Source organism: Phaseolus vulgaris, chromosome 11, assembly GCF_051622355.1.
Source record: "Phaseolus vulgaris cultivar YP4 chromosome 11, ASM5162235v1, whole genome shotgun sequence".
In the NCBI taxonomy this organism is placed as follows: domain Eukaryota; kingdom Viridiplantae; phylum Streptophyta; class Magnoliopsida; order Fabales; family Fabaceae; genus Phaseolus; species Phaseolus vulgaris.
In genome coordinates, this window is record NC_143508.1 from 21,992,150 (window position 1) to 22,004,802 (window position 12,653).

The window sequence follows — 12,653 nt, forward strand, 5'->3', positions numbered from 1 at the left end:
GAAGAACGTGCCCAAGACAAAGGCCTGAGAAGACTTGGCATTTCAACCCAAATTTCGAGTATCTTACAAGGAATTGCTGAGCGTGCCAGAGGTCGTGGAAAAACTGAGGTTTCCTCATAAGTCTGACAGGAATCTGGGGCCACGAAAGGAGGTCTAGTGCGAATTCCACAAGGGATTTGGGCACGACGTTGAGTGATGTATAGCTCTGGGTTACCAATTGGCGGGCTTGGTGAAGGACAAATTCTTGAAGGAATACCTTGAGATGGTCCAGGAAGAGCTGAAGAGAGAGGTTGCTCCCAGGGACCAAGCACATGAGATACCGGTCCATGGGGAGCTAAACACTGTCTTGGGAGGATTTTCTGGAGGAGGGAGCTCTACTTCCAAGCGTAAGAGATATGCGAGAGCAATGATGACCGTGGAGGCAAGAAGGCCTAACCATCCACTAGAGTCCGCTCTCTGTTTTACGAGCTCTGACCTGCAGGACGTGGTTCCTCATGAGAATGATCCAGTGGTGATATCCGTGCTAGAATTATAGGCCTTAAACAAGATGGGGGCGAATTGTTTATGAAAGATTTTCGCAAACTTTGAAGGTAGAGTGAAAGACAATGGAGAAATAATCAATTAGAAAATTGTTTAGCTAATTTGAAAACTATTTTTAATATGATTGCAGAAAATCAACCTACTGTTTTTACGAAACAATTAGTTGTTTTTATGAGTAGTTTATAAAAATAAAGTCAAAGCAGTTTAAAGAGTGTAAGGATAGAGAGATTTACATAAAATGTTTATACTGGTTCACTCTAATTCATTTTGTAATCAACCCTAGATTATAAGCTACACACACCAAGAGTGATGATCTTGAACCCCTAAAGAACACACACCACTCTTTGGCAAACACCACACCAAGAATGTTGATCTTGATCCCCTCAAGAATACACAACACTTCTTGGCAACACAAGTACAAAAATACAATTATCAAGAAAGAAGGGAATAGAATACACCTGGATAAATCACAAGATCAAAGTTTAGAATACAAGACCCAATCTTATTCCACACTTGAGATTATCCAAAAGCTCTTTGAAAACTTGAAAACTGTTTTTGATTGATCCTCTCACTTTGTTAAGGCATAGGAGCGTTAAAACAACCTTTTTATCTTTCAATCAAATAGTTAAAATAGTTAAAACAAAAAACCAAACACTGTTGGAATCATTTAAAACAAAAAAAAACACTTAACAAAATTTTGTTATGGTTTTCACAAAAACAATCGATTGATTTCTGTTTGACAGCAAAAGCTAAGGCAAATAAGTATATATTTTTTTCTATAATTTAATTGGAAATAAATGTTTGTTTAATATATTTTAAAATTGTCTCTTTTTATAGATAAGATTTTAAAAGTATTAACTGTCTTTCAGTCCCTCTATATTTATGAAAAATTAGTATATAAAATAAAATATGGAAACGATGTAGTCAAAATTGGGATGTGATATATCGAAAATAATTTTTTAATCCTTAATAACAAGTTTACGAAGTAAATAATTGTTTATATAAAATTTCCCTAATAATATTTATTTATTTAAACACTTTTTTCATTAAGATGTATATTATCAAATGAAATTTGTAATATTTAATATTTTTAGATCTGAATGTTTCAACCATTCATCACTTTCAAAAAAAAAATTAAATTACCGCTATTACATTTACAATTGTTATGTGTGAAATATTAATATAATTATTTTCTTTTTTTTATAATTGATAATAATAATACTTTATAGTTAATATCTAATTAATTAGTTAATATTAATTTGTTTTCCTTTGATAGAATGGTGATCCTAAAATTAATTTAATGACAGTAAAAGTTAGTTATTTGTATGATGGTAAAAAAAGTTAGTTATTCGAATTAGTTATATTTCTTATCATATATTAATTGTAATATTTTTTATATAAAATTTGTTAAAATCATATAACTATATATTATTGTACAAATTAGTTCTATTTTCTTATCATATATTATTGTAATAATTTTTATCATATAAAATTTGTTCAAAATTCATAGAATTATGTTGGTTAAAACATTTTTTAATGCATCCCATAATTTTATTATTATACTTGATAAAATTTATCCAATAAAGAAAGAATTCTACTAATACCATTATTAATATTCACATTTTGATTTTTTTATTTATATATATTCATATTTAATATTAAAATCCGAATAAACAATGTCATAGTTAATACACTTATATTAACAATATAAATTTATAGTACCTTATGAATAATAAAAAAAATACACTTATTATTTTCTTACATGCGTATTCTTATTAAAATTAAAAAAAAAACTTATTATCATTGCTAAGTATTATAATGTTTTTTTAAACTAAATTTATACTGACTAAATTATGGTACCGAAAGAGAATGCCTGAAAAACCTAACTCAACCACTGATTGGATCAAGTTGAGGAAACTATTGAGTAAATATTTGTAAGCCAAAATTATATCTTCACTAATTGTAAGGCTGCGTTGTGACTAGAATTTACACAATTTCAAATCAACACAGATTTGGCGAAGTCTTAGTCTCATAGATAAAACTTCTTCTCAACAATGCCTTTATTTTCTCTTTCTCTCGATCACACAACTCTGGTTCTTCCATAGAAAACTCAACATAACAAATCTCAACGGTTTTAGGTGGCAGACACACCAATGACATATCTTTTGTTCTTGGCAAAGTAATTGCTTTCGTCAAAACCTACAAAATAATCAAGGAAAAACGCAACCTTGCACAAAAATATAAGACAGAAACTTATAATAAGAATAATTATTAATCATCGTTAAAATCAATGTCATTTTTTTTTCTTCGCAAAGCAATTGCTTCCATAAAAAACTACAAAATAAACCAGAAGAGAGGTAACCTTACACAAAAATAAGGACAAAAACATACAATAAAAATAATTATTAATCATTATTAAGATTAAGCACAACAAATTCAACTGCATTTCAGCATAACACCGTAGCATATAAACTAAATAAAAACTAAACTAATGTTACACTACAATTTATGCCCATTTCCAATGGCAACCCCCAATCATATTATGAAGAAAAAGAACTAACCATACATCGTGTTACTTGCAATCTTGTGAGTCTTTTTCTAAGCCCTGATTAAGAAAATGAAACCCAAAGATTTCACGTCATTGATCGATAATTGAAAAATCGACCTTGAAGACACTAGTACTGGGGTTGACCACTGCGACATTCATAGCTCTGCATTAAAACGAACTACAACATAAGAAAGACTCCACATTTTCAATTTCAGAAGAAAGTTCCACCTCTCCACTTTACCTTTATCCCCAAAGGACACAACATCTTTTGTCGTCAACGAAAACAACCAAACCGATGACGACGACTTTCTCGAGCCTCCATTGTCTGGATCGGGTTCTGGATTAGGAAAGACGCGGACATTGTCGTCGGTGAGGCAAAAGGAGCGAAGGTGGGGTCGATAAGGAGAGACAACGCCAACCAGAAAAACAATTTGAATATATTTAAGGAAGAAGATAGAGTGAGGAAGATGGCAGAAAGAAGAACGGTGATAAAACCCAACAAAATCAAATTGAGAAACAACCGTCTTGTGAAAACTCTGAAAAAGTGAAAATATATTTTTCAGAAAACTAAATTTAAATGACAATTAAAACAAGAAAGTAATGTACCAATCTCTCCACTCTCCTGTAAGTTAAATGATAACAAATAAAATAAAATATTAAAATTAAAAAACTGCTTTATTAACTTCTGAAATTATAAAATGTCTAAATAACCAAAATAAATTAATAAAATAAAATATGAAGTAAGGATAAAATAGGAAAAGAATTTAGTGAATATCTTGAATTTTTTATTTAATAGAAAGGAGATCACTTTAAAACAGAAAAGTAACATACCAATCTCTCCACTCTCTTAAATGACAACAAATAAAATAAAATATTAAAATTAAAAAACTGCTTTATTAACTTCTGAAATTATAAAATGTCCAAATAGTCAAAACAAGTTAATAAAATAAAATATGAAGTAAGGATAAAATAGGAAAAGAATTTAGAGGATATCTTGAATTTTTTATTTAATAGAAAAGGAGATCACTTTAAAATAAAAAAGAAACTTACCAATCTCTCCATTCTCCTGCTAATTAAATGACAATAAATAAAATTGTACTGGACCAGAGCGCTCAGAGCTCAGTGCTCAGTGGTCGGACCTCGGCACCCGCTATAGTCAGGTCAGCTTGGCTCTTGGGCCAAGTTTACCATGTGATTGGCCCCCAGATGTATGTATTAGTCCCTTTTTCCTATAACCCTTTATGCAAAAAGGCCTAAGCGGTTAGCGAGGGGTAGTTTTGGACCTAGGGGTGTGCTTAGCGCGCATGGGGTTTAGTTTAAGTAAATATTTTCTTTTAAACCTAAGCCCATGTGTGCTAGGGCACGTAAAGGTTAGGTTGCATGTATTCAGAAGAAGAGTGTAGCGCCACGCTGAGGGTGGCTACGTAAACAGATTGGACCCCTGATGTTGGTACATGAGTTGGTACCTTGGTAGTTATTCTATTATTATTTATGCATTCCATGGAGGAAAGATTCCATTCTGTTGCAACACCGTGAGGGTGTGCCCTTGAGCAAAATATTTTCCTGTATAGTATGCTTTCAGTTGAGATTATATTCTCATGATAGAAAGCTGTTACAAGAGGTAAACTATAAAAGGGACTTGAGATCCCAGGTTAAGGTACAATGTTTCTAAGACTGAAACTGATTACTTCTTAAATTCTTATAAGCCCTATACTGACTTGATCGTCGGAGTGCAATCAATAGGTAGGGCCCCATCTGTCTCAACGGACCCGTGTTCCAACATAACAAAGGGAAGAGCAGATTGCAACAAAGATAGACGGAGCCAAAGCTTGTTATTAAAGTCAACCGGCGAGCAGGTCAACCTGCAAGAACCTTTGGCACCCACCGTGGGCCCCGATAAAATCAGGTCCCCCACCCACAGTTGTGCTCGAGTTCTTAGACGTGATGAGGAATGCGAGGCAAGGTCTGTTAGTGATGGAGGAGGGCCAAGCTCACCACCCTATGGAAGATAAGAGCCAAGTCTAGACCGTCTAGACCCATGTGGGGAGCGTCTAGCACAAGATGAAGGGCGACTAGAAAGGGAGCGTCTAGGAGGAAGCCTAGACCGTCTAGGACCTATCACTAGGTCCATGTCCAAGCATCTCCACGCACATTTGGGTCAAGCAACGGATGGAAGGGAGAGGAACTTGTACATGCTACATGGAGGCCCATTAAGGGTAGCTTAGTAGTTAGTGTAGTGTTAGAAAGCATAAACTTGTCTCCTTTTGATTTAACCTAGATTGCTCACGTTTTCTAGAAGGTTCTCCACTAGGAACGACCATGTGCTCCATGTGCCCATGTGCCTCACATTTCCATTTCATTTGGCTAGCATTTCATCTTCTCTTAGCTTAACATTTACGGCCTCCTTAGCCTATAAAAGGAGAAGCCCATCAATTGTATTTTAAAGATTAATGAGAGTAATGTTATGCTGCCATTTTAGTGCCATACATTGCCTTTGCCTAGTTTCTAATCTTCTCTTCACCATCTACCAAGGGGGCTGGCCGAACCTCCCTCTTTCCATACACTTCATGCACCTTCAAGGTCACCACAACTCCTAGGAGGACCTTGCCCACTTTCACCATTAGCTTCCGCACCAACTCACCAAACATCCAAGAAGAGCTCCTTGAGAATGCCATTAGTTAGGATCTGAGGGAAGTGACAACCCCACCATACAACAACTTATGGAGACTATGAGATCTCTCCAGGAGGCGATAACGAGATCCAAGGCTGAACAAGAGAGACTCATGGCGGAGGTCCGAGTTGAGCAGGTGCTGAGGCAAGACCAGTTCATGGCGGAGATAGATGTGTCACGAGCAAGTAATGAGGAGTTATGCAAAGCCAATGAGGAATTATGTAAGGATCTACAATAGTTGGGTGAACGTTCCACGGGGGAACGAGGCCTGACTACTCAACCAAGGGCTCGTCCCAGGCCATTTTCACAGGCGATTATGGACGCTGTCATACCAGCCAGTTTCATAACGCCCAATATTGTTTTTACAGGTGTAGAAGACCCCGAGAGCCACCTCACAACATTCAATGTCCAGATGATGATCTCGGGAGGAACGAATGCAAGATGTTTATAGGCACATTCACAGGTACAACGTTACAGTGGTTTGTTGGCCTCCTGGACAACCATATCACCTCTTTCGATCAATTTTATGGATTGTTCAGGGAACAATTCATTGTTAACCAAGCCCAACCGCTAGTCTTTCGACCTTTTCGGTGTGAAGCAAAGACAAGGAGAACCTTTGAAGGATTTTTTGAACAGGTTTGGGGTGTTCGTAGTAAAGCTCCAGACCTAGGATGAGGCCTTGATGGTTCATAACTTTGGGTAGGGGATCATATTAGGACCATTGAACGACTCGCTGCTCAGAAATCGAGCGAGGAGGTTTGGGGAGATCCGACGACGAGTTGTCGCCAACATTGCCGCAGAAGAAGCTGTAACAGTGAAGCGTGATAGCATGTACCTAGGGTAGGTCAAGCCCAAAGAAGGCAGTCGAGCTCAACCCCTAGGGTACATGAATTTGTAAATGAGAAAAGGTCGGACGTACGACATACACCTTACGCATTAAGGAAGAGCCAACCCAGGACAAAGGCGAGATATGATTTGCCTTTCCGACCAAAGTTCAGAATGACTTACAAGGAGCTGTTGCCCATGTCGGGAGGCAGACAACGTAGTAATGTAATCAACAGGTATGACCCCCTTTGTCTCAACGGAGTCACGTTTAACAAAGGGAACAACAGATTCCAATAGAGATAGACAGAGCCAAAACTTGTCACTAGAGTCAACCGACGAGCAGGTCAACCGACAATAATAAAAATAAAATTTTAAAATTAAAAAACTATTTTATTAACTTCTGAAATTATAAAATGTCCAAATAACTAAAATATATTAATAAAATAAAATATAAAGTAAGGATAAAATAGAAAAAAATTATAATTAAAGTGAAGAATCCCTTTATATATAAGTATAGATGAATGAAAATATCTCATTCAAATTTCACAATCTTAGTCAAAATCTTAGTCAAACTCATTAGATTGATAGGAATTCTTGAAAATATAGCGTCATTTGTTTTTTTTTTTAAATATTAGTTATCTTTCTAGTAGTTTATAAATAATTAATTTGTAATTTACATTTTCATCATAATTTTTTTTTTCCATTTTAATCAGTTATATAATAAAATAAAAAATATAAGTGATAAAACAAGAAACATGAAGAATAAATAATAGAAGATGAATAATAATCATTGAGCAAAGATAAAATAACATTATTTATATTACAAATGTTGTTTTAAGAATGAATTTGACATCTATTTCACATGGCTTAGTGAATAAATAATATATGACATAAATATTATATAACATAATAAATATTATTCTTATATTTTTTTATTATTGCATTGTTATTTATTATTATTCATAGAAACTGAATCTTTCTCAATAATATTATTTATTTATTTAACAAGAGAAATTATTTAAAAAATATATTTTCATCATTTAATACGAAAAATTATTTATTTAAAAACTATATTTTCATCATAATTTCATTATCCAAATGAGTTAAAAAAAATCTAAAGAAATTAAATAAAATTAATCTGAATATGCTTCTATATTTTTTATAGTTATATTTAATTTGAAAACTATAAAATTATTGTAAAAATGTGTAACAAAAATAATTTATTTTTATATATATTGTTACGATAATATTTATATATTTATAGATAACATGTTCTATATAGATTTAATAAGGTCCAGGTAAATTATATTTTTTACTTAAATAATATAAATTTATTCAATTATAATTTAATAAATATATTTATTAATAAAAATATTACTTTTTTTTAATAATAAGGAAGTTAAAACAGATCTTAACTATTAATTAAAAAAATATAATTATTATAAATTTATAATTTATATTATTATAATAATATTTAAAAAATGGCCACATCGCCATTGTTTTTACTAGTTATATATAACAAAAAACAATAAACTAAAAATTGAGTGGAAGAAACAATAAGACAAAACAATTACATTGCATATTTGAGCTAGGAAGAGAAGAATGTACTAATGCAATGATATTAGAATCAAGAAAAATCTGAATGACATATTTGACTTGAAAATAATATTGATACATATAAATAAAAGATTGGTCACTGTCCTTTAAAAAATGTTCATAGTCTTAATTTAATTAGATTTTTTTTAAATGTTAAAGTTTCTGGTTGAATAACACAATATTTTCTATAATTTTTAAAAATATTTTGAATTTAAATTCATAAAAAGAAATAATGGAAACCCAAGACTTACATACCCGAAGGCCCAATTAGTGAAACTGTTCCTCCACTCTCTACTCCTCGTTAAATCAAAGCCTTGCCTTGGTTCTCTGTCACTTCACTCTTACAATTTCCAAATTTGTACCCTTTTCTTCTTTTCCCTCTCGCAATGACCAACCCAATCGAGTGTGAAATCCCCGACGAAACCCTTAACCCTTGCGCCGCTGAACAAAACTCATCAAAGGACCCATCCCCACCGCAAAAGTCATCCCCCACCACTGACTCCCAATCTCCCCAAATTGAAACCCTAACCTTACCTGATCCCGATCCTCGATTTCCCAACCTTAACCAAGATAATGATTCTATGATGCGTGACCCCATCCCTATAGTTACCGTCGACGATACAGAGCCCGACGATCCGGAGCCCAACGTCTCCGGCGCCGCCATCGGAGGTGGCGGGACCACCACAAGACGCTCGATCAAGAAGAAGAAAATGGGTCCGAAGAGGACCGCGAAGGAGAGAAAGTGGCGGGAGAAGCTTCGGGTTATCGTCGAAACCCTAAAACCCATTCCCTTCACGCCTGCGAAAACCCTCGACTTCTTGAAATACCAGAGCCTCTTGGAGGGCCTAGGGCTCTGGGAGTTTGTCAACATCGAGTTCGATTCGCCGCTCCGCGATGATCTTATTGCGAAGCTCATCGCTAGCTATGCCCCCAATAACCGGTGCAGCTATGTCAACGACTTTAGGATCAATGTCAACCGTGCTGATCTCGGCCGCGCCCTGAAGCTGCCGAAGAAGGCCGTTGGTGCCGCCGCTGCCGTTGTTGTGGTCGATGATTCGGTGGACTTCAAAGAATCTATTGCGTTTGTTGAGGAGTTAGTGTATCATTGGATGCTTTTGCCTTCTGGTACTTGTATGATGTCTTCTGAAGTTTTAGGGTGTTTAGATTTGATTAAGGAGGGGAATTTCGAGAAGATTGATTGGGCGGGATTGATTTGGTGTATGGTTGAGAAGGAATTGAGGGCGCCGCAGTTGGTGAGTTGTTATTACGCTTCGCATTTGCAGCTTTTGATTAAGACGCAACATAAGGAGTTGTTGGAGGAGGAGGGGCTTGAGGTGGGGGAGGAGGAGAATGAGGTGAAGGAGGAAGGAGAGGAGGAGGATGAAGATGAGGAGGGGGTAAAGGAGGAGGTGGATAGGAATGGGGATGTTAAGATGGGTGAGGTTGACGGGGGTCAGTTTCAGCAGTTAGAGGAGCGGGTTCAGGAATTGGAGGAGCACCACATTGAGTTGAGTCTTGGGCAAGACAATAATGTTGAGAAGGTTGAAGTGGAGAAGGAGCAGGGTGGAGAGGAACATATGATGGATTTTGAGCAGGTTAAGGACGTTGAAGAGCCTGGGATGTGGCTTATGGATCAGAAGAGCTGTGTGGAGGAGCCATTTTTGCGGCCCTGTCATGGTGGTGATGTGAAAGGTCTGGACTGTGAACAACTGATAGAGGATGAGGGAGAAGATGGGCAGCAAGAAGAGGAAGGGGAGGAGGAAGAGGAGGATGGAGAATCTGATGAGCAAGAGGGCGGGTTCCATCTCTCTCCAAAGTGTATTCCTATGGAGGGGATGACTTCTGGGAATGGTCTCGTTCAAGTGATGGATGCTGGACATATGCCTTTTGGTTCTGGGATTGATCTTCGTGATGATCCGGTCGGGGATTTCCTGTCATCCAGGGATGAGCCTCAGATGATTTCTGGTTCATCGCTTTTTGGTAATGGTCACAAGAGAGACAACCTTGCCCTGGATAATCATAACTCGCATAATTCTTTGAATGGCAGTAATAAGAGGCTGAGAAGTGATAGCCCGTGGAATACTAAACCAATGGACTTTGAAACATGCATGGAACAGATGGAACATTGGATGGGGAAAGCTAGAATGATGTATGCCACAAAGGATCAGGCTTGCGAAGAATCTACAATGAATCAGCAACTCTTAATGAATGAGCTACAGAAGCGAGATAACTTGATTGAACATTTGCATAAAGCCAAGTTTGAAGAGAGTCAGAAAAGACAGATGGAGGTATATAAGTTTGAGAAGGAACTTTATATGATGCAAAGCCTTGTCGATGGTTATAGAAAAGCCTTGAAAGAAACACGGAAGGCTTTTGCTGAATATAGAGCACGCTATCCTCAAGGTGACGAAGCACTTTATGTAGATGTTCCTGGGTCTGGGGGGCTTGTTTTGACTGTGATGGAGGTGGAGAAGGAACGTCTAAAGAAAGAAGCAGAAGAAAGGGCGAAGTTGAGAGATTTTATGATAGAGTTTGAAAAGAAGTCTACTGATTTTGAATCTCAATGGTTTAGTATATTTGAAGTTCATTTGAGTAGAGTTGAATCCTTAAATAAGAGGTTTTTGGCTTTGGAGGACAAAATGAAACAATTGAATGAAGTGAATACTAATCGCAAGGTTTCTGATCCTATTGAATGTGCTCCAACAACTGAAGGAGAAACTGCATAGTAAGGTTTAGCTTTTTCGGTAGAATTTGATTGAAATTAGTTCATACCAAATTCAAAGCTGCTGCTTGCTTATGTTTATAATTATAATGTACAGAGCTTTATTTTGAAACCAGGACCTTTAAGTAGGGTAATTGTTACCTTATATTTGACATGAAGTCACAAATTATGGAAACTTATTTAGTGTTTTGCATTTCTATGTTTTTTTAAATTAATTGCTAGCAATTTAATTCTGTTTGATGCTCACTTCCAGTTGATAAGAAATCAACAGAGACAACTGTTGATGTATGTTTGTTATAACTCATGTTTCATGACGCACATTTATTTATCAATTTCTTCGACTGTATGAAGGGAAACCTGATCCGTGATCCCCAGTTTCGGTGCTCTCTGGGAATTTAGGCGTTAACTTCAAACTAACTCCATTACATTACCAGTCCTGTTTCCTTGATGGCCATATTATGGAAATTTGTTACCTTGAGGATAGAACCATTTTATCTTCCACTGTGTTGAGAAGTTTAGGCCCCTCTGTATAAATTAATGAGATGTAAAAAAATGCTTAGCTCTATCAGAGGTTAATGGTGTGCATCATTTAAGTTGTACTGAATTCTGTTTTACTGTTGGAAAGAGTTAACCCCGTTAATGCCATGCCATGCTTCATAATTTGTTTAGAATCACGAGATTGAGTGCTACTTGAGGAATGTGCTGGGCATCTGTTTACATGTATATTGGTGATTAGATGCATGTAAAAATCATATTGCAAGAGTTGCTACGAGAAGCATGGAGTGAAATTTATGATAAAAATTTAAGTACCGCCAGTGGAATCTTTTGAAATAGTATTCTGGAGATTTCCTTACTGTGTTGTGGAAGGAAAAAGAAACAGAAATATAAGAATAGGAAATACCTAATGGTTTATTTGTTTCTCGTCAGTTTTTTATTTTAAAAACTGCTTTGTTAAACAGTTATATGAAGTTCTGAAATTTGTTTTTAAAACATTGTTTTAAAAAATAAAATACAAAAACAGGTAGGAAATGGTTTCTGATTTTCAATTGTTTCTGTTATGTTGTGCACAAAAGAGTCAATAACCGGTCTTGTATACTTCCGTAACCCCTCACCCCATTCACCAACCCTCTTCCCTAGACATTAGAATAGAATGTTAAGGGTTCGGTCGTTGTTGTCGGAGTTGATGAAGACAGGAACTGTCGCTGAGGCTTAAACTTTATTTAACTTTTTTTCTAATTTTAAAAATAATGAACTAGTTTTGCGAAAGAAAAATAAACAGGCAGGGCCTAATGATCACGTTTGTCTGGAAGCAGAAATAAGATGAAAATGAAAATTTTAGATTCACTAGAAAACAAGGGAAGGCAAATGATATGATTGGAAGTGAAACGAAAATTTTATTTATTTCTATTTCTTTCCTAATTCAAATGAAAATTGCATGATTTTTGAGAAGATTGAACCACCAACAATGGGGTAGTTATGGAGCTGTGTGCTTCAAGTGCAAGAGGAATGTCATGGGCATCTTATCCACTATAATGAAATGCTCCACCAGTTAATTTACATTAAATTGAATGGAAACTATTGTCTAATTAATTTCATTCTTAAATAATGGTGTCACCATTTTTCTATTTTTGCTAACAATAAAAGTTGAATCCTAGCAGCATGACATTGCTATTATGGAACTTAGCGTTCTATGAAAACAATGCCTAGGTACACAACATTGATTTTGACCCCCCTTATTGAAAGAGCCTAAT

The 12,653-nt window shown here is 35.6% G+C and overlaps 1 protein-coding gene across 1 annotated transcript; it reads left to right on the top strand.

Annotated features, from left to right (window-relative positions):
• Positions 1–8,439: 8,439 nt before the first annotated feature.
• LOC137819263 (uncharacterized) lies at positions 8,440–11,095 on the top strand. The gene has a single exon (XM_068623061.2). The coding sequence runs from the start codon at positions 8,567–8,569 to the stop codon at positions 10,904–10,906; it is 2,340 nt and encodes a 779-aa protein (XP_068479162.2). The 5' UTR covers positions 8,440–8,566; the 3' UTR covers positions 10,907–11,095.
• Positions 11,096–12,653: the final 1,558 nt, after the last annotated feature.